Source organism: Salmo salar, chromosome ssa12 (assembly GCF_905237065.1).
Source record: "Salmo salar chromosome ssa12, Ssal_v3.1, whole genome shotgun sequence".
Classification (NCBI taxonomy): domain Eukaryota; kingdom Metazoa; phylum Chordata; class Actinopteri; order Salmoniformes; family Salmonidae; genus Salmo; species Salmo salar.
The window spans coordinates 53,437,682-53,460,452 of record NC_059453.1 but is presented as its reverse complement, the minus strand read 5'-3'; the positions used below and the strand labels follow the sequence as shown (position 1 = coordinate 53,460,452).

Below are 22,771 nucleotides of genomic sequence, written 5' to 3'. Positions count from 1 at the left end.
TGTTGCAAAAGCAGCCGCTACTTTTCCTGGGGTCCACACAAAACACGAAACATAATACAGAACGACGTAATACAGATCAATAGAGAAGAACAGCTCAAGGACAGAACTACATACATTTTTTTAAAAGGCACACGTAGCCTACATATCAATACATACACAAACTATCTAGGTCAAATAGGCGAGAGGCGTTGTGCCGTGAAGTGTTGCTTTATCTGTTTTTTGAAACCAGGTTTGCTGTTTATTTGAGCGATATGAGACGAAAGTGAGTTCCATGCAATTAGGGCTCTATAGAATACTGTACGCTTTCTTGAATTTGTTCTGGATTTGGGGACTGTGAAAATACCCCTGGTGGCATGTCTGGTGGGATAATTGTGTGTGTCAGAGCTGTGTGTAAGTTGACTATGCAAACAATTTGGGATTTCCAACACATTGTTTCTTATAAAAAGTGATGCTGTCAGTCTCTCCTCAAATCTTAGCCAAGAGAGATTGGCATGCATAGTATTTATATCAGCCCTCTGATTACAATTAAGAACAAAATGTGCTGCTCTGTTCTGGGCCAGCTGCAGCTTAACTAGGTCTTTCCTTGCAGCACTGTATCACACGACTTGACAATAATCAAGATTAGACAAAACTAGAGACTGCAGAACTTGCTTTTTGGAGTGTGGTGTCAAAAAAGCAGAGCATCTCTTTATTACTGCCAGACCTCTCCAGTGTGTAGGAGGATCCTCCCTCCTACACACTGCTGCCACATGCCCATAAGCTTGACACCTTTAACAAGGAAATGTATTCGGCACAAAAGCTCGTACAGGATAATATCCTACCATCACTTTGTCGGCCAAAGACTCAACATCAAAACAGCAGACAACGACTCTTCTGTTTCACCACTCACGCCACCCTGTCTGCGTCGCACCAAATGGTGAGCGTCACAAATACTGGGAATCTTCCCCTTCAGTTGGTCAACTTTCACATTTACCGTGACCCCAGTAATCACTCCACTCAATGGCGCCCTTTTCTTGAGAGCAAAACAATTCACATCTCTTGCCCTCATTTGTTTAAAGTGGAGAGCCTGCTCTCTCTGACCAGCAGAGAACTTCACCACACCTGTCACCTCCGATACTTCACCCTCATTCACTTCCATTTCCCCTCCTGTCTTCAACTCACTCTGCTTACACTTTCTACCATCCTTCTTTAACAAACCATCTCCCTTTTTCCCACCATTTTCAACCGACTCAAGCTCACCCTCTTCCTCCCATTCTCTCTCTTAGACCTCCTCTGCCTCTCTTTTTCCCTCCATTCCTCCTCCGTATTCCAAGTATAGCGCTCCTTATGATAATACTGCAGTTCTGACGTACATGTTGTTCTTGCCTTGTCAAGGGACGCCTTTTAACCAGCTGCCACAATCTCCGTACAATCAGCACGAACCCCTCGCGATGTAGCGTTCAACAGTGCATCCCACTTATAAAGCCTTAGTGTCCCACCATAAACGCTTCATATTTTTATAGGCCTAGACTACAGTAAGAATTAAGCATTTCCTCTCACAAAATGTTCGACCCTACTTTTTCAAAATACTATTTCAAATAAATGGCAAACATTTGGTATTGCTAAATATGCGTAAAAACCCTCTTGTTTTATTAAAATGTTGATATTTACCCCAAATTTGTACAGTACACTCAAAAAAAAACAAAAAAATGGAACACTCACTGTTCATTGAGATGTTTATTAGTTGATGGTAAACATTAAGAAAATACACTTTGTTGCGTCACCCCTCTCTGAACAACCATTTCAGATATATTTAATTGGGAAAATATAGTTCAGTTGGTTTTATTACTATTACACAGTCGTACCTTAAGGGACAATGGAGGCTCAAACCTACAGGGACAATGATAAAACCATACATAGTTACGAAAATAAACACAAACCGTACATAGACACACACATGCATAGCTTTATGCATGAACACTGGATAATAAAAACACATACGTCAGAGAAAATACACTCTGGTATATATGTTTATGTGTGTAAACACTTCCTTTTAAGTGTGTGTTAAAAGGTATACGTGCATCAGGATGGCCACGACTATTTTGCCACAAACACTTCCCCTATTAGCTGTAACAGAGCCAAGTAAAAATAAACTATGACACAAAGAGAGAAAGAGCTCTGACGGAGAGGGAGACAGAGACTCAGAGAAGTCAGTAAAGAGTGAGATTTGCAAAATAAAAATTGTGTGTCGAGCAAAACTGGTGGAAACTAAGAAGATATGCTTTGTGTCTTGTAGACTGATTCTCAGGGGTACTATAGTAAAGGGTTAAATTACAGTAGGGGGCATAGTAGAGTGCCATCCTAAGGATGGGAGACACCATACTGTGGTAACTGATAGATTTCAGACCAAAATGATCAGGGAAAAGCAATCAATCAATCTAGGTGACAAGTGCCTTAGTTAACCCCAGACTACATTTAAAAAATAAAAAATACTGACCAATCGAATCTTATCAATCCCTTATTATTTCCTATGAATAAATATCTATATTCCCTTTCAGAGAGCTATAGCTATATAGGAAGTTAGTCAAGGCTTAGTATGTAGAAGCAGCGTGTTACAGCTTGTTATTACAGTACCGTTACGTTCCATCTACAGCACAAGCAGCAGAGCAGAGTAGGAGTGGTCTGGTTGAGAAGAATTTAGAGCATGTCATAGTTTAGCCATGCCTAGAGTGGAGGTTACTGTAGATAAAGTGTAGGGAAGAAAGCAAGGTAACAAGAAATGGCAAAAGCATGGTAACAGGTAATGGCGAAAGCAAGGTAACAAGTAATGGCGAAAGCATGGTAACAGGTAATGGCGAAAGCAAGGTAACAGGTAATGGCGAAAGCAAGGTAACAGGTAATGGCGAAAGCATGGTAACAAGTTGTGCTCAGTCAGAGAATCACAGCCATAGATATTAAGGTAAATGAGGCTCATGTAGCAGCATTGCCATTGCAATAAATAGTGAGTATTAAACTAACCTCAATGCCTAGAATGTATTATTGTCAGAGGTCTGGTTTCCAGGACACAGATTAAGCCTGGTTAATGTAGATTCTCCATTGAGCACGCTTTTCAGTCCAGAACTTGGCTTCATCTGTGTCTAGGAAACTGGACCAGAATGTTTTGTTTAATCAGTATAAATCACCTAGTTTGTCTTTTCTTTGAACTGTCTTAGTAACATACTGTCAGGCCATGCCAGGTGGTGAGGAATAAGAGTGATCAAGACACATGAATAGACTGAAAGTAAGAAGACAGTATACAGCACACCAGTCCCAGGGTTTACAAGGCCCTCCGTTCACACCGCAGTTTGGTCCCTCAGTACAAGGGAGTACATTTAAAGCACAATGCAGTATGCTGTTGGGTAACACTTCACTTGAATCCTCCGTCATAAGAGCTACATAGCATTATCATAACACAATGGATGCAATAAACTGCCGTGACAGCTGGTGCTCACGCCATCTCTTATGTCATAACTGTAAAAAGTGTGAAGGAGGGTTGTAACACTCAGAAACTAATGTGGCTGACTACAGTCCTTTGTCAACCCTAGGAAGCGCCACAGTACCATCCCTCGGTATAAAGGAGACAGACTACCGACTCATGAGTGCACACCACCCCTGTCGTATTCAGTCGTCCTAGGTGTCTCTGATCTGAGGGAATTCCTTGTAGATCTCCTGCACTATTAGCTTATCCATCTGTTTGGCCGTGGCCCCGCCCTCGTCCGCTCCCGAGTCGTCCTCTCTTAGAATCCTTTGCAGCGCGCCCTGCAGGTCGGAGAGGCGGTGCCGGTGCTCCAGGTAGTCTGTGGAGCGCATGACGGAGTGCATGAGCGCGAGGTACTCCATTCTCAACTGGGAGGAGGAGGAAAAAAATAAAAAGATGGGAAGGTGAGAGAGAGAGAGAGAGAGAGAGAGAGAGAGAGAGAGAGAGAGAGAGAGAGAGAGAGAGAGAGGCCATTAACACAGTCATTATACAGAGGACATTCGCTTTCCTGTTTCGGGATGATGTCATGGCGAGGGTGCCTGCTGGCTGGTCAATGGAAAGAGGCGTGGTGTGCGTATCAGTCTCACCTTTTCCCCAGGTGAGAGGTCAGAGATGCATCGAACAGCAATATCTATCATCACCATCATGTCCGTGCGGTAGAAGATGTTAGCAGAGTCTTGGCTGGCGAAGACATCCTGCAGGAACTTAAGAACTGAGTGTGGGGCAGGGGGAGCATGTTTAAAGACACACACAGGGTCATCTGGAGAGGAGAGAAAGACCAAGTAAGAGAGAGATAAAAAGGAAGCATAGAATGTAAAAACAGTAAACAAATGGCAAAGGAATGAGAGTGGGTTGGGGGGGAAAAAAATGAATGAATTGAAATGTATTGAATTGAAATGTATTGAATTGAAATATATTGAATAAAATCCATGTTAACAAGTGTGTGCCTCACCTCCTCGGTTTAGTAGCAGCACTATTTTCTCAGAAAAGAGCTTCACGTTTTTCTTGATCAAAGTCTGCATTATCACGTTGCTGCTGGGCACTGAGAGAGAGACAGAACAGACAGTGCACACCTTCAAATAACACACTTTACATTACCACAAATACCACACTTCCAAGGTCAAACACACACAGTTAAAGTAACTCAAAATCTTTCAAAAAGAGGACTCGGGTCTCCATTATCCCAAAACCTAAAGCAGTCGATAGGGAACATTCCCGATTCACTATTCTGATAGCACATTAAAGGGGCCCTTCACCATTTCTTCACCTCACATAGATTAAATACATTATTAAATTGGTATGGTGCTGCAGATCACGATGAATATGAGGTTGAAAAGTGGCAATCCGCAGTTGAAACACTAACAAAGCGTTTACCAGCCAATGTTTCGGGAACAAAGCTGAGGGATGGGGCTGGAGAATTGTAGCCACTCTCACATTTATAGACAGATCTATGAATGCAAGGAATGACCATCCATGATATAACGATTATAGTTTTAACCTTATTTTGAGACTACACAGTGTATGTTTACTACTACTTTTGTTTACAAACATTGGAGTAAAACAAGCTTATATTCTGGGTTCTGACGGGGTACGATAGTTGAACTAAGCTCGTCATGAGGCGTTTATAAGTTATGTTCGTCAGGAATCAATGGGTACATATTAATCATTTAGAAGTGAAGTCCAAAATGGATGCAGCAACTGCAGATGGCTAAAAACAAAAAGGTGCTTGCTCTGTCTAAAGCCTCTGTCGACTCACCTGTGAGATGCAGGTTGAAGGCCAGGATGAGGTTGACGCAAAGGTCAGGGAGTTGTTCCGTGGGGTCAGAGGGAAGACCCTCCTCTACCACATCTAGCAGGAACTGAACAAAGCTAGCGTTTAAGTGCTCTGCGCAGGGAGGGATGGAGAGAGACAGAGAGAGAGGAGAAAATGTCAATTCTATCAATCAATCAATATATACATTTTGGACTTTTGTTTCTATAGCTGATACATTTGGCTTTTAAAGCAATATTGTGGTGATATTTAAGGGGGTTAGGGGATATTGCACGTACCATAGTGGTGATATGGCACCTGCTCCCCCATAGAGAAGATCATAGTCAGGACCAAGGCTGTGTAGCACATCTTCTGATGCTCTAATGAAGGAGATACAGGCGCACACACATTAATGAAGGAGATACAGGCACACACACATTAATGAAGGAGATACAGGCACACACACATTAATGAAGGAGATACAGGCACACACACATTAATGAAGGAGATACAGGCACACACACATTAATGAAGGAGATACAGGCACACACACATTAATGAAGGAGATACAGGCACACACACATTAATGAAGGAGATACAGGCACACACACATTAATGAAGGAGATACAGGCACACACACATTAATGAAGGAGATACAGGCACACACATTAATGAAGGAGATACAGGCACACACACATTAATGAAGGAGATACAGGCACACACACATTAATGAAGGAGATACAGGCACACACACATTAATGAAGGAGATACAGGCACACACACATTAATGAAGGAGATACAGGCACACACACATTAATGAAGGAGATACAGGCACACACACATTAATGAAGGAGATACAGGCATACACACATTAATGAAGGAGATACAGGCACACACACATTAATGAAGGAGATACAGGCACACACACATTAATGAAGGAGATACAGGCACACACACATTAATGAAGGAGATACAGGCACACACACATTAATGAAGGAGATACAGGCACACACACATTAATGAAGGAGATACAGGCACACACACACATTAATGAAGGAGATACAGGCACACACACATTAATGAAAGAGATACAGGCACACACACATTAATGAAAGAGATATAGAGGGGCACAGATATGCTGAATAATAGAGGCTGAATCAGAATGACATAAGGAAGGACACAGAGGTCCCAAAGAGAGAGAGAGAGAGAGAGAGAGAAAGAGAGAGAAAGAGAGAGAAAGAAAGAAAGAAAGAAAGAAAGAAAGAAAGAAAGAAAGAAAGAAAGAAAGAAAGAGAGAAAGGAGGGGAGGCCTCCTCACCCTGTGTGTCAGTCTGCAGGTCTCTGGCCAGCTCCATGGGCAGGATGGAGTTGAGGAGGGTGGAGATGAGGGCAGAGTCCAGGCTACACATCGCCCCAAACACCTTGAGCAACAGCAGGCGTAGAGACACTCGGTGCTCCTGCACAGTGGCACAGGAAGTAACACACAGTTACACATCGCTTACAACGTGCCAGTGAGACGTCACTCAATCTATGATAATGAAGTACATTCCTAGCACCAACAACACATTTAACAATAGTGCGGTACTCTTGGGTGGGCAACAGGAGAACAGTAGCGGCGGTGTGGGAGTAGAATCTCTTACCATCTGATAGTAGGACACGAGTGACAGCACTGGCTCAGAGTGGTTGACCCTGCACATCCTCTTACACACCACTGGATCTGCATCCGTCTGGACGGACACACACACAGACACACACACACTTCCTTAGATTCAACAATTACCAAAGGTCTCAGTGGTCCTCTCACATCAAATCCCAACAGGTAATCAAGGAAAGTGTTTGGCTCCGTCCCAAGCAGAACCCTATTCTCCATATAGTGCGCTAAACAGGAAATAGGGTGCCATTTTGGACACATCCGTTATCCAGGTACCAGCCCTGAGTCAACTGTCCCCGAGTTCATGTGCCTCACCAGTATCTTCAGCAGCTCCTCAAGGTAACATGCGATGAGGGAGTGGTCTTCGTAAAGGGCCCAGCTGCGCTGCTGAGAGTCGTCGACGTGACGGGCGAGGTCGCCTAATATGACCTCCAGGCGCTGTTCATCGTGACACACTTGTCCCTGTGGCAACGCAGATCTCTGATCCTACGGGGAGAGGTATGTTACGTGCACGTGGAATCTGTTTGACCTGCCAAAGAGCCACTTCGGATGGAAACATTGTCACAATTATAGTCAGTATAAAGAGCATTGTAGTTTGCAGGCTTTCCGGGTTTCTTTGTGTACAGTTTCTCATCAGGCGCGGATGTATAACGTGCGCATTTGACCACGTCACTTCTTAGAGCAGGGGTCGTCAACTAGATTTCAGCCGCGGGCCGATGCTTTCTTGAGTGGATGGTCAGGGGGCCGGTATATAATTTACAATTCATTTGTTGACCGCAAATTGACGGCAAGAAGCCCAAACATAAATAATATTTGACCAAAATGTAATAATTTGATACAACAGTAGCTAAGATGGGGAGAAGTCTGTCCACAATAAAGCGCTACTCTGCCTTCTTAACAACACTATCAACAAGGCAGGTCCTACAGGCCCTAGTTTTGTCACACTGGGACTACTGTTCAGTAGTATGGTCAGCTGCCACAAAGAGGGACCTCTGAAAATTACAATTGGCTCAGAACAGGGCAGCATGGCTGGCCCTGAAATGTACAAGGAGAGCTAACATTAATAATATGCATGTAAATCTCTCCTGGCTCAAAGTGGGGGAGAGACTGACTTCATCACTCCTTGTTTTTGTAAGAAGTGTTGACATGCTGTATGCACCGAGGTGTCTGTCTAAACTACTAGCACACAGCTCAGACACCCATGCATGCCCCACAAAACATGCCACCAGAGGTTTCTTCACAATCCCCAAGTCAAGAACAGAATCTGGGGGGCGCACCGTACTACATAGAGCAGTTGAATCAGATTTCAAAAACAGATAAAAATACACCTTATAGAACAGCGAGGACTGTGAAGAGACACACATACACATGATACGACACACGCTCTACAGTACACACACGTACACATGGATTTTGTAATGTAGAGACGTGATAGTAGAGTAGTGGCCTGAGGGAACACACTTAATGTGTTGTGAAAAGTGTTATGAAATGTAATGTCATGTAATATATTTTTTTCTTGTATATAACTGCTTTAATGTTGCTGGACCACAGGAAGAGGGAGCCTTAAATGGGGAGCCTTAATACAAATACACATTTCAAATCTTGATTACATTTGTATAGGATCACATATAATCTCTATAATGTGGGAATACTTTGGAACAGATTTCCAAAATTATAATTACTTTGAGCTGATTTGCTGGTGTTTTTACAGTCATTTATGTCCAACAATAAAAATGAAAAAAAAAACAAGCTCTGAAAACTTAAAATCACTGCAGCCCAAATTCGGTCAGCGGGCTGCCAGTTGGAGAACCCTGTTCTGGAAGGTGTGGTTAAAACACAGTCCTAACATGAAATTCCATATATTGGAGCAAGTTAGTTGACATCCTACAACTACACGGTTACGTGACTGACCTTGCTCTCTACCAATGAGAGGAGGACCTTCTCTAAGGCAGAGGAGGCTTGAGGAAGGGTGGTCTGCAGGTGACCCACGACCACCCCCACCGCCACCCGAGACAGCTCGTAACTCAGGCCTGTGTTGCTCCGAACCAGCTCGATAAGCTCCGCCCCTGTTGTCCCGGGGACAGGCTCTGAGTGAGAGGGGCTGCCGGGGGTGCTTTCAGCGACAGAGGGCGGAGCAAGAGGCCAGTCGGTTTCTGTTTGGTCCTCGGTGCTGGGCTGTGGTGGTGGAGTGGGCTGTGGTGGTGGAGGTTGGGGGGCATGGCCCTTCTTTGAGGGAACTGGCTGGGGAGAGGGGGTAGAGGGTGGCACGTCGTCTGGAGGATGGGGTGGGGGCTTCACACGGCTTGGCACTGGGGGCGGGGTGCTGGCAACGCTTGTCAGGCTGACATCAGAGGACACCACCGAGTGGGAGGAGACAGAGTCCAGGGAGGCGGAGCTGACCGAGGGGGACAGGCCAGTCCCGGCAGGAGGGGCTGGGCCAGGAGGAGGAGGAATGGAAAACTCTGCTGAGAAAGAGAGAACAAGGAAAACTAAGGAAGTGCGGGAGAGGATAGAGTCAGTGTAGAAGTAATGTTGCAGTAGATTGCATGAGTAGTGTGTATGTGTGTGCGCTTGTGTGTGTCCGGATAGAAGATGAGTAGCTCTGCGTCTCCATGGTGATGGTGAGACAGTCACCTGGGCGTCGGCTGGCTCTTTGTTTCTCAGGAGGGGGAGGGGTTATGGGTGCTGCACGGCGGGGCTGAGGTGGCACCTGCAAGAGAGAAGAGTAAATCAGAGTAAATATCAGGATATTTATGTGCATGCACTTGTCTCAGGTTCCGCAAAATATGGACTATGAAGGATTCTTGCTCAGGTGTGTACGAATACTAGTCTGCAATACCTGGTAAAGCCCTTGAACATTGTCGGTACTCTCTGACAGGGTGCGGCTGACCCCATTGGGTGGTTGAGGGGTGTGGCTGAGGGACAGTTCACTGGTAGATGAGGGCAGGCCCTGCTTGTGACTGGATGGAGTTGGACTTCGCCTTGACAGGGTCTCCTTCCTGTGATGGATCAACTTCCTGTTCCAGACAGACACACACAGAGAGAGATCGAGAGAGAGCGAGAGACAGTGGCTATGTCTGAAACGGCATTTAATACTACTAAAATAGTGGACCAGGCTATATAATGAATAGGGGGCTATTTCAGATGCAGCTTATGAAGATAACTGATCACAATGCAGAAGATGCACCAATCAGGAACCTGCAGCGTGACGGTTCTACATAGCGACCATTCAATACCAGACAACATGAGACTAGTTTGCATGCGTGGTTGTGTATGGTATAACAATAGGAGCAGGGCCGTGCACAGACCTTTCAGGGGACAGGTGCTCTAAATGCCTCAGTAGCCAAAACATTATTTATTTTTACATAGGCCAATTTATTTCTGCAACATACTCACTCATCATCACAAATTGTATTCAAACTGCCTACCAATGTGAGAGACGCAGACTCAGTCTCAACCTTTAAGTCTTTACTGAAGACTTATCTCTTCAGTAGGTCCTATGATTAAGTATAGTCTGGCCTAGGAGTGTGAAGGTGAACGGAAAGGCTGGAGCAACGAACCGCCCTTGCTGTCTCTGCCTTGCCGGTTCCCCTCTTTCCACTGGGATTCTCTGCCTCTAACCCTTTTACAGGGGCTGAGTCACTGGCTTACTGGTGTTCTTCCATGCCGTCCGTGGGAGGGGTGCGTCACTTGAGTGGGTTGAGTCACTGACGTGGTCTTCCTGTCTGGGTTGGCGCTCCCCCTTGGGTTGTGCCATGGCGGAGATCGTTGTGGGCTATACTCGGCCTTGTCTTAGGACGGTAAGTTGGTGGTTGGAGACATCCCTCTAGTGGTGTAGGGGCTGTGCTTTGGCAAAGTGGGTGGGGTTATATCCTGCCTGTTTGGCCCTGTCCGGGGTATCATCGGATGGGGCCACAGTGTCTTCTGATCCCTCCTGTCTCAGCCTCCAGTATTTATGCTGCAGTAGTTTATGTGTCGGGGGCTAGGGTCAGTCTGTTACATCTGGAGTATTTCTCTTGTCTTATCCGGTGTCCTGTGTGAATTTAAATATGCTCTCTCTAATTCTCTCTTTCTGTCTTTCTCTCGGAGGACCTGAGCCCTAGGACCATGCCTCAGGACTACCTGGTATGATGACTCCTTGCTGTCCCCAGTCCACCTGGCCGTGCTGCTGCTCCAGTTTCAACTGTTCTGCCTGCGGCTATGGAACCCTGACCTGTTCACCGGACGTGCTTGTTGCACCCTCGACAACTACTATGATTATTATTATTTGACCATGCTGGTCATTTATGAACATTTTAACATCTTGACCATGCTCTGTTATAATATCCACCCTGCACAGCCAGAAGAGGACTGGCCAGCCCTCATGGCCTGGTTCCTCTCTAGGTTTCTTCCTAGGTTTTTGGCCTTTCTAGGGAGTTTTTCCTAGGGAGTTTTTCCTAGCCACCGTGCTTCTTTCACATGCATTGCTTGCTGTTTGGGGTTTTAGGCTGGGTTTCTGTACAGCACTTTGAGATATCAGCTGATGTACGAAGGGCTATATAAATACATTTGATTTGATTTGATTTATTCAAGCTAGTTTACAGCTTTATTGACATTGTGAAAAAAAGGGTGGGCTCACTTACGGAAAAAACACCTGTATTTGACGTGTACACATGTTTTCATGTGATCTTGTGTGAAGTTAATGTGATAACATGTCAAGCAACGTGATAACATGAAACTACATGTGAAAGCGGGCCTGATTTCATGTGATTTTCCACACGTAAAATCATGTGGTTTTTCTGTAAAGTCCATCAGCTGATCATGACGTTGATGACTGATGTAAATCTGCTAGTTAGCTAGCTTGATTTCTTTTACTGATTGCGATTTACCTCTGCGTTATTCCACTTCAAAAAGCACAAGAAATAGGATTTCGACTCCCACCATCTCAGATTTATCTGTTTCTAACTACCGAAATTATTTCAGAACAGACTAGAATTCCTTCAACATTATTATCTCTGAGAAATTAAGCTAAATGATTTCACACAAATTGGCCCTTTTCATTTATAGAATTGATATAATATTTAATAAATATAGTAACTAACATCCGATTTGGACAAAAATTCTTCCTAACAATGAGTGAGACATGAGTGAGACCAAAAGAAATGGCAAAAGCCACCCACGGACCCACCACACCAAGCCCACCCCAACAGCAAGTATACAATATAAGTTCTCTATGTTTGACAAGTAGAGTCGTGGCCAAATGTTTTCAGAATGACACAAATATTAATTTTCACAAAGTCTGCTGCCTCAGTTTGTATGATGGCAATTTGCATATACTCCATCCAGAATGTTATGAAGAGCAATTAGATGAATTGCAATTAATTGCAAAGTCCCTCTTTGCCCTGCAAATGAACTGAATCCACCAAAAACATTTGCACTGCATTTCAGCCCTGCCACAAAAGGACCAGCTGACATCATGTCAGTGATTCTCTCGTTAACACAGGTGTGAGTGTTGACGAGGACAAGGCTGGAGATCACAATGTCATGCTGATTGAGTTCGAATAACAGACTGGAAGCTTCAAAAGGAGGGTGGTGCTTGGAATCATTGTTCTTCCTCTGTCGCCCATGGTTACCTGCAAGGAAACACGTGCCATCATCATTGCTTTGAACAAAAAGGGCTTCACAGGCAAGGATATTGCTGCCAGTAAGATTGCACCTAAATCAACCATTTATCGGATCATCAAGAACTTCAAGGAGAGCGGTTCAATTGTTGTGAAGAAGGCTTCAGGGCACCGAAGAAAGTCCAGCAAGCACCAGGACCATCTCCTAAAGTTGATTCAGCTGCGAGATCGGGGCACCACCAGTGTAGAGCTTGCTCAGGAATGGCAGCAGGCAGGTGTGAGTGCATCTGCACGCACAGTGAGGTGAAGACTTTTGGAGGATGGCCTGGTGTCAAAAAGGGCAGCAAGGAAGCCGCTTCTCTCCAGGAAAAACATCAGGGACAGACTGATATTCTGCAAAAGGTACAGGGATTGGACTGCTGAGGACTGGGGTAAAGTCATTTTCTCTGATAAATCCCCTTTCCTATTGGTTGGGGCATCCGGAAAAAAGCTTGTACGGAGAAGACAAGGTGAGCGCTACCATCAGTCCTGTGTCATGCCAACAGTAAAGGCATCCTGAGACCATTCATGTGTGGCGGTTGCTTCTCAGCCAAGGGAGTGGGCTCACTCACAATTTTGCCTAAGAACACAGCCATGAATAAAGAATGGTACCAACACATCCTCTGAGAGCAACTTCTCCCAACCATCCAGGAACAGTTTGGTGACGAACAATGCCTTTTCCAGCATGATGGAGCACCTTGCCATGAGGCAAAAGTGATAACTAAGTGGCTCGGGGAACAAAACATCGATATTTTGGGTCCATGGCCAGGAAACTCCCCAGACCTTAATCCCATTGAGAACTTGTGGTCAATCCTCAAGAGGCGGGTGGACAAACAAAAACCCACAAATTCTGACAACTCCAAGCATTGATTATGCAAGAATGGGCTGCCATCAGTCAGGATGTGGCCCAGAAGTTAATTGACAGCATGCCAGGGTGGATTGCAGAGGTCTTGAAAAAGGAGGGTCAACATTGCAAATATTGACTCTTGCATCAACTTCATGTAATTGTCAATAAAAGCCTTTGACACTTATGAAATGCATGTAATTATACTTCAGTATTCCATAGTAACATCTGACAAAAATATCTAAAGACACTGAATCAGCAAACTTTGTGGAAATTAATATTTGTGTTATTCTCAAAACTTTTGGCCACAACTCTAGTATAAAGCTGTGGCTTGGTGTATTGTTTATTGATACTACACTGAACAAAAATATCAATTAAACATGTAAAGTGTTGGTCCCATCTTTCATGAGCTGAAATAAAATATCCCAGAAATGTTCCATACGCACAAAAAAGTGTATTTTTCTCACATTTTACATCTCTGTTAGTGAGCATTTCTTCTTTGCCAAAATAATCAATCAACCAGACAGGTGTGGCATATCAAGAAGCTGATTAAACAGCATGATCATTACACAAGTGCACATTGTGCTGGGAACAATAAAATGCCTCTCTAAAATGTGCAGTTTTGTCACACAACGCCGAAGATGTCTCAAGTTTTGAGGGAGCGTGAAATTGGCATGCTGACTGCAGGAATGTCCACCAGAGCTGTGCTAGAGAATTTAATGTTCATTTCTCTACCATTTGCCGTCTAACACGTTGTTTTACAGAATTTGGCATTACATCCAACCGGCCGTCGTGTGGGCGAGCGGTTTGGACAAAGCATTCATGGAGGACTGGCTTGACTTGCGAGGATGACCACACAATTTATTTTCTACATGATCAAAAGCTATTGGTTTTCTACCCAATGTTGCAACAAAAAAAATAGTGATCCACTTAATAAATACAAGAGACCAGTAAAATTGATAAAAAGGTGTGGCAGTAGCAGGAACAGCAGCATCTAGTGGGCAAAACGGTGTACCTTCACTAATTTATGAGGGGAAATGCAAGCGACTTCAATGGCTAATTTCTCTGAACGGGGGAACATCCTTAAATTCACTGAGATTACATAGTATGAATAAACAAAACTCCAAGCAATACACTACTTGTCAAACATAGAGAACTGATACTGTATACTGGCCGTTGGGGTCCGTGGATGACTTCATTGTTATGAAGAGGTTTGTTCCAAATCGGATGTTGGGTACTATATTTCTTGAATATTATATGAATCCTATCAATTGAAATGTCCAATTTGGGTTCAATCAATTAGCTTATTTCAAATTGTCTTTCAACAAATTTAGCAGGAATGCGTATCTTATCTGTTTCTAACTACAGAAACCATTTCAGAACAATCTGAAATGGTGTCATGACTTGCTGAAATGACATGAAACGACTTGACGATGTCTTGCGGGCAGTGGGTTTTTTTTTTTTAAATAAAACTTTTGGGGGGGAATTTTACTACCACTGAAAAGGGCACTTTGGAGACTGTAAGGGCAAAGGGGCATGTGTTCTGCACAAGTAGAGCCCTATCTGTGCACGTGCCTGAATGTGAAAATGTGTGTGCGTGAGTGTGTGTGTGTGCATCTGTGTGTGTTTGTGTGCATGCTAATGTTGCACTCACTGTAGCACGTCTCGCTGCTCCAGGTTGTATTTGCCCCCGTTCTTCATGGCCACGTTATGGATCCCTTCGATGGCCCTGTCGATAGACTGTAACACTTCATCCTGCTCCGGAGCCTGAAGAACAGAGGAAAGGAGGGCAGAGAGAGAGAGAGAGAAAAAGAGAGTGAAATATTCATCATCAGCATTCATGATTATGAAACTGGAAACAAAAACAAACAAAACATTTGGCCGAAAGGCAAAATGGGACTCCGGGCGGAAAATCTAGTTATCTAACCAAAATCAAACCCTCTTGAACTGGAACATACCTACTACACGACCCAGACAGGGACAGACACAGCAAATCCTGCTGCACAGTCAGAGAATCCACACGGAATATCGATCTGTTTCAGCATGGTTTCATTTGACTGATTCGTCAGATGAAATTTCAGCAACACACACTCAGAAACAAGCAGTTCACACTGACTCAATAAAAGTGCATGGAAGCATCCGTCTGTGTGCCTATGACATCATATGGGATGCTAGCCCTTGATCGTGACTCTCAGTTCCATTACATTACACATAAGAGTCATAGGAGGAAGGTGTCTTCTGTATTTATTGTATTTTTTTAAGAGCCCTGGCGCTAGGTTTGAACATTAACATACGTCGCTTGCTGTACGCTTTTGGAAGCATAAGGACCTTCTCTTTCATATCGGCGAGAAATAACTTTCAAAAAACAAAAGGTTACATTGATACACACCTTTATAGAGTTACGGTTAGTGTTCCCACATGGCCATATATCCATGTTACGGCGCGTGTTTGCGGAAGACAGACGGGAGACAGAGGGACCACCTGTGCTAATTAGCTATCTAGCATGCTCCCAACACCTGTGTGTAACGGAAGAAGGCCAACAGAAATGTGTTGTCACTGAAAAATACGTTTGGCTACAACTGTGTTCAATCCGGTTAAAACAGTGTACAGTAAGTGTATATTTAGCATTTGTGAAATTATTTTGATGAGATATGAAAGTAAAGGGCTTTATGTTTCTAGAATCGTATCGCAATAGAGAATTCATTCACGTTTAGATGGAGGATATGGCTAAGGAACAAAAAAATACCCATCAAAATCCGTGAGTTTAAGCTAGAGATATATGCGTCTCAATCTACTGCATCTGCCAATGTCGGCCTTCCGCATCTGCGGTCGAAGTTCGCCGAGCTACAGCGGTGTTTGCCAGACCATGAAACCAGTGGCGATTTTAGCATGTAAATCTTGGTGGGGCAAACAAACAAAAACATTTTGGCGATGCGTGCCAGCAAAGCCACTACACTACACAACACTAAACAATAGATGAATTGCACTATAACAGTGACAAACGGTGCCCACAAACTGTTAGGATCTACATAAAGCTGTCCCAACACCTTACCACTGCTACACCTGGCTATCAGCGGAGCCTTGTCTGGCAGCGAAACAGTTCATTCAGACTAATTTACTTTAAAAAAAAAAACAGCTGATATGGCTGACTTGCTTAAACAAATGTGGTTTCTACTGACAAATGAGATGTACAAACTATGGCATAAGGGAACGATGAGCGCATAAGAGGCAACACGTAACTTTGATTAAGACATTAATTATCAAGCTAGGAGGAACGTAGTCAATATAACTATTTGTTCAGCACTTTTGAAATGTACAGCAACAAAATTCAGAACATTGGGCGTTCTTACAGTGTTCTCCCTGTACACCAAGTTCCCGATTTACAATTCTGAGATGGATGACCATTCAAAACGGACTTTCCCAGTTGGAGCTAGTTTTTTCCCCGAGTTCCCAGTTGTCTTGAACTCACTGAAGTCAGATTTCTCAGTTCAGAGTCAACAGTTGTTTTGAGCGTGGCTGAAATCATGCTGGATTGACAGCATGGCCAATGTTGAATGTTTAGAATTTTAAACTTGGAAAAGAGAATTGGGACCACACATCTACTCCACCGAATAGCAGGCTAGTGATTGCTTTGCAATGCTTGCAATTAGCCTCTGATTCCTTACAAACCACTCATTGTTGAATTTGCGATTTTCACCTTATTGTGTAATGTTTATGTCCAATGGACGATGAGCACTGATGCATTTTATCTATAATTGTTCTTCATATGACAAGGATTAAAAAGAATTTGTCAATAGATTGTTGACTTGACTCATAATGATGACTGCTAGCTAAGATTTTGAAAGTATGATGTTAACATCAGTCCAATCAAAGCTACAGTAGATATAACATGATTTTACATTTTATCTGTGGCCAATGACCTTGAGCCTTCTTGGATGGTCACTTCTAATGTAACTCTATGGCAGCACCCAAGGGGCTTGAATTTTCGAGGTCAACCCTTAGATTTGGCAGTGAGGTAGTGTCCCCATGAGTGACAGAACACTGAGCCAGTCACGGTGCATCTAGAGAACATTACCAACCCCTACGCTCTGTATTTTCCCCTGGCTGCTCCACAACCATAGAAAGCACTGAGCTAGGCTGAAACACCTACCTTACTCAAGAAAGCAAAAAAGAGACCATGTTTGTATGGAGGGTTTATAAACTCAATGATTCAAAAAAATTGTTACGAATTCAACTTAAATTATTTGACTCTTTACATGGGATGATTTCACTGAACAACGAAAGAAAGGGAATATTGAATGATCCCAATGATCCATCGCATCTCCCAAAAACAATTTCAACATAGATCTGTAAAATGATAGTCTAGAAACTAAAGTTTTGGTTGTCTTCCTCTCAGGCTTCCATGTATTCTCCCTGGACCTCCTCAATGTCCACCTCTTGAACATCAGACTCTGAGGCCTCATCTTCACTGTCACTTTCCAACCTTGTTGAGGATGGCTCGTTGTCAGGCTCAAAAAGCCTAAAATTGCCCGGATGCCCACCAATTTGCGTGCTTTGGTGTGTGTGTTCCCAAACAATGACCAGTTGCGCTCTGAGGAGGCTGATGTTGGTGGGATTTAGAGGATGATGGAGGCAACAGGGGAAAGATCCACAAAGTCCCTTCCACCAGGTGGCTGATGAGATATGTCGGCATGACTGCCATATTGCATCTCCATCCCAAAGCCCTTGCTTGGAAGTGAACTTCACCCTTATCCAGACCAAGGAGGCAAGACACGGTAGTGATGACACCATAGGCCTTGTTGATCTCTGCACCAGACAGGATGCTCTTGCCAGCATACTTGGTGTCCAACATGTACGCTGCGGCGTGTATGGGCTTCAGGCAGAAGTCTTCATGCTTTTTGGAGTATTTCAGAACTGCAGTTTCCTCTGCTTGGAGCAACAGTGAAGTGGGCAGGGCAGTACAGATTTCTTCTCTTACATCTGCAAGCAGAGTCTAAACATCAGACAGGATGGCATTGTCTCCCTCAATCCATGCAATGGCTACTGCTATAGGTTTCAGGAGTTTCAGGTTGCTTCCCACTCTCTCCCAAAATACATCATCCAGAAGGATCCTCTTGATGGGACTGTCTATATCGGCAGACTGTGATATGGCCATTTCTTGGAGAGACTCCTTCCCTCCAGGAGACTGTTAAACATGATAACACCACCCCACCGGGTGTTGCTGGGCAGCTTCAATGTGGTGCTCTTATTCTTCTCACTTTGCTTGGTGAGGTAGATTGCTGCTATAACGTGATGACCCTTCACATACCTAACAATTTCCTTGGCTCTCTTGTAGAGTGTATCCATTGTTTTCAGTGCCATGATGTCCTTGAGGAGCAGATTCAATGCATGAGCAGCACAGCCAATGGCTGTGATGTGATGGTAGGACTCCTCAACTTTAGACCAAGCAGCCTTCATGTTGGCAGCATTGTCTATCACCAGTACAAATACCTTCTGTGGTCCAAGGTAATTGATAACTGCCTTCAGCTCATCTGCAATGTAGAGACCAGTGTGTCTGTTGTCCCTTGTGTCTGTTGTCCCTTGTGTCTGTGCTCTTGTAGAATACTGGTTGAGGGGTGGAGATGATGTAGTTAATTATTCCTTGCTCACGAACATTTGAACACCCATCAGAGATGATTGCAATACAGTCTGCTTTCTCTATGATTTGCTTGACCTTCACTTGAACTCTGTTTAGCTCTGCATCCAGCAAATAAGTAGATAAAGCATGTATGGTTGGAGGGGTGTATGCTGGGCAAAGAACATTCAGAAATCTCTTCCAATACACATTGCCTGTGAACATCAGAGGTGAACCAATTGCATCCACAGCTTGAGCAAGACATTCATCAGCATTTCACTGACTACGTTCCTCCATTGAGTCAAAAAAACTTTTGATTCCAGGAGGACCATGAACTGTTGCTATCGATAAGGTGTCTGATTCATCATTTTCACCTCGAATAGAAGTAGAGGGACTTTTGTCTGAGGTTACTTGTTGTGAGCGCTGATGGAACTTTATGCACTTGGCCAGATGTGTTGCATTCTTCGCATATGATTTGGCGCAGTATTTGCAAATGTACACAGCTTTTCCTTCTACATTAGCTGCAGTGAAATGTCTCCACACATCAGATAGTGCCCGTGGCATTTTCCTGTAAAGATTAGGAAAACATTTGTAAAACAATAAATAAAAGCAAATACAATTCCATGTACAGATAAATAGTTAGCAGTTAGATTAAACAACTCCTTTGTAAGATAAATGTTTTAAAATGAAACATGTATGGAAACAGGTGAATTAACACTCCTCAGTTAGCAGACTCAAGCAAGCTAAAACCCACATGGTAGCAAAAACCAACTAGCAGAAATTGTTAACAAGCTAGAAATTATTTAAACACACTTTGCTGTAGGCTACTATTTACTAGTTAACAAAAAATGATGTATGTCATAAATATATTTACCCCACCCAGTCTTGTAATCAAAACTTACCAGAAAGCATGTAGTCCTTGGCTCAGACAGTGTAGTAGTGTGGGCTCAATAGCATCTCTTTAGTGTGCAAGATCTTGAGAATCAGCTGTACATGTGATGGAAGAATGCACTGCGCATGCAGAGGGTTGCAATTCCATTGAATTGGAGATAGTTTAACCAAAATATGCCCCAAGACCTAGAATTGCCTTATGTGTATCCCACAAAAAAAGGTTCACTAGTATAAGCTAACTTTTTTTGAATGAATTTAAGCAAAATTCCTGGGCTTAATTTTCCGGAAATTTACCGGATCGTTTCCAGCCCTTTGCAACCCTAAATATGACTCCACTGTGGAAAGGGGACAGTCTCACGAACAGGATGGTGTTCTCCGTTTTCAGTGTCACAAGATTTGTCTGAAGGTAACCCATACAAATGAATGGAAGTATGGAGATAGGTTTGTGTCCACAAAAATAAGAGGTTAAATATGTATCCGAAAAAAACGTAAATATTTCCTGAGCCATTTATGAATGTGTTATTCAATGCGTTTCTACTGGCTATAGTAGTTGTTTTTTTATACCTAAGGGGTCCTAGAATTCTGTTTTTTTAAGGAGCAATGGTAGGCTCCTTAAGAGTACATCTCGGGGCTAATGGATGCATGCATGAAACTGTGAGAGTAGCTGTATTCTGTCACAATCTAAGCATAGCTCTAACTCAGGGGTTCGCAAACTTTTTCACTAGGGACCCCCCTTCCAGCATTGGGGAACATCTCACGCCCCACCTGCCACGTCTATTTTTATGGGCACAAGCACTGTTCATGCCACAAACTGTTCACACCTCTCTTGTTAGTGGAGAACATTTAGCAGGTTTAAAGCTTATTTGCTGCAATTCTACCCATTTTGTCATGGGGTACATAGAAAATGTTTCAGTTTCAAAGCTACATTTCTTGCAATTCTAAGTATTTTGCCATGTCTCATGTGATATGAGTGACCAAAAAATTACAACAATATCTATGGGCAAAAAAACTAAATAAAAAACAGCTGACATGGGCTTGTTGATCTGCACATTTCTGACAAGTTATAAACAGCTCTCTAAGGAATGCAACTAATAACATGAGAAGAGGAACTGATGATGCAAAACCCAAATTCGAAATTGCGGCTTGTGCATTCTTCTATTACAACTTTCTAACTGACCTAGATTTGGCACAGTTAATTCCCTTACAGTTGTATTTGTGTTATGTGATTAAAAGCAATTTATCATATGTACTGTACTTGCTCTAATCTCATATCAGTCACGAGAGCTGAGATGCGCGTGACACACACAAATGGCAGATGCTGCGCCACATTTTCATGCATTTTTGGCTTATATCGCAACGACCCCTGCGGTGCACACCCAGATGGCATTGCGAACTTGCCAAGCCTCTCTCATTAACCCATTTGAAACATTTTTATTTATTCTAAACATATTTTTGTTAACATGTAAACGTTAGCATAGCGTATTGAATGTGGAAAATACTGTATAATAATGAAGCAAAACATTCTAGTATGATAATGTTTACATTCTGCTTTACTCATTTCATATGTATGTTCTGTATTCTATTGTACTGTATTTTAGTCAATGCCACTCTGGCATTACTCGTCTTAATATTTATATATTTCTTAATTCCATTATTTTACTTTTAGATTTGTGTGTATTTTATGAGTTGTTATATATTACTGCACTGTTGGAGGTAGGAACACAAGCACTTCGCTACACCCGCAATACAATCTGCTAAATATGTGTATGTGACCAATACATCTGCTTTGATTCATGAGAAACAACTGAGGCACAGGCAATGCAGTAGAGCAAAATGCTCTGTCTCACGTCTCCCATTCAGGGAGAACCGTCACATGAAAGTCACAAAAGTAACTGAAGTGAGGTCTATTGGAATGCACGTACCAATTGGACCTCGCCTCCTCGTTCAAATTCTCTGTGGTCCACTCTTTTATCATGCTAACAAGCTAGCATGGAGGACCTGCTTGTCAAAATCCACGTCCCACTTTCACTAATCGAGAAAGTGATAATCCGTTAAACATACCTGAATCCTTTCGATGTAAGAAGTGGGAACGTAGCCGGTTTCGCCCGAACTGCAGCGCGAGCCGAGCCACCAGTGTTTGTTGCTGCGTTCCAGGATCAGAAAGCCCTCCCCGGCCCCGAAGTGGAGCGAGTTGGGCTCCGCGGATCGGAAAGAATACAGAGACCGATACATATTTATTCTGTTTTAAATCCCTTGTAATTCCTAAAAACACCGATATGACTGTTTCAGCAAATGCACAATTAGCTAGTTCAGTAAATAACTGATGTACCCAGTCTAAGGTAATTTTAAATAGATATTTACGACTTCGGGATTGATTCTCCTGCTTTCTATTTACATTGTAAAATCCAATTTGCGACTTGACCGTTTCAAGCTTGTCCCGTAAACACAGTAAGGGGCGCGCACGCACCCACGCAGAATAACACACAAGCGGGCACGCCTCTTTGGTATTCAGGCGAATTCATCAATGGCAGAGCTGTCGGAGGAGGCTTCTCGTCCTATCGCTCTTTGTTGTTGTTGTTGTTGTTGTTTTGCAATATAATTCCAACGTATGCAAGCTTGCTTCACATGTGTATCAGATATAGGGCCATAATTATGACTGTCCATCCTATCATGTTCCATTGGAGGACATTATTGGAAACTATTTCCAGATTAGAAATATATACTTTTTTATGTGCTTTATAATGTTTTGTTTTTTTCACCACATGCAAGTAATCTTCCTCCTCTGCCATTGATACAATGAATCACTGATTTCTAGAATGCATCTACACAAGACCCGTTACGTTATAAAATAACCGGATGTACCCAAACGGAAGTACCAAACGTTGT

The 22,771-nt window shown here is 43.2% G+C and overlaps 1 protein-coding gene across 4 annotated transcripts; it reads right to left on the bottom strand.

Annotated features, from left to right (window-relative positions):
- Positions 1–1,701: 1,701 nt before the first annotated feature.
- Positions 1,702–22,695, bottom strand: LOC106565136 (NCK-interacting protein with SH3 domain). Of its 4 annotated transcripts, none has more exons than XM_014131919.2 (13): positions 21,947–22,695; positions 15,035–15,147; positions 9,737–9,914; positions 9,532–9,607; positions 8,809–9,359; positions 7,213–7,383; positions 6,887–6,973; positions 6,565–6,703; positions 5,546–5,626; positions 5,253–5,381; positions 4,449–4,538; positions 4,084–4,256; positions 1,702–3,864 (listed from the first exon to the last, which is right to left on the bottom strand). In XM_014131919.2, the coding sequence occupies exons 1-13, from the start codon at positions 22,115–22,117 to the stop codon at positions 3,649–3,651; spliced, it is 2,175 nt and encodes a 724-aa protein (XP_013987394.1). In that variant the 5' UTR covers positions 22,118–22,695; the 3' UTR covers positions 1,702–3,648. The 4 variants fall into 4 exon arrangements, with proteins under 4 accessions (XP_013987394.1, XP_013987393.1, XP_013987395.1 ...); XM_014131918.2 differs by having other exon boundaries at positions 8,809–9,362; positions 21,947–22,690; XM_014131920.2 differs by lacking the exon at positions 21,947–22,695 and adding an exon at positions 15,770–15,837 and having other exon boundaries at positions 8,809–9,362.
- Positions 22,696–22,771: the final 76 nt, after the last annotated feature.

Excerpts from the sequence above, each read along its gene's own strand:
- LOC106565136 (XM_014131918.2), bottom strand. The coding sequence starts at position 22,117 with ATGTATCGGTCTCTGTATTCTTTCCGATCCGCGGAGCCCAACTCGCTC. Across the intron at positions 6,974-7,212 it reads AGGAGCTGCTGAAGATACTG|ACGGATGCAGATCCAGTGGT; the intron begins GTGAGGCACATG and ends GTGTCCGTCCAG. Across the intron at positions 3,865-4,083 it reads ACCTCTCACCTGGGGAAAAG|TTGAGAATGGAGTACCTCGC; the intron begins GTGAGACTGATA and ends TCCTCCTCCCAG.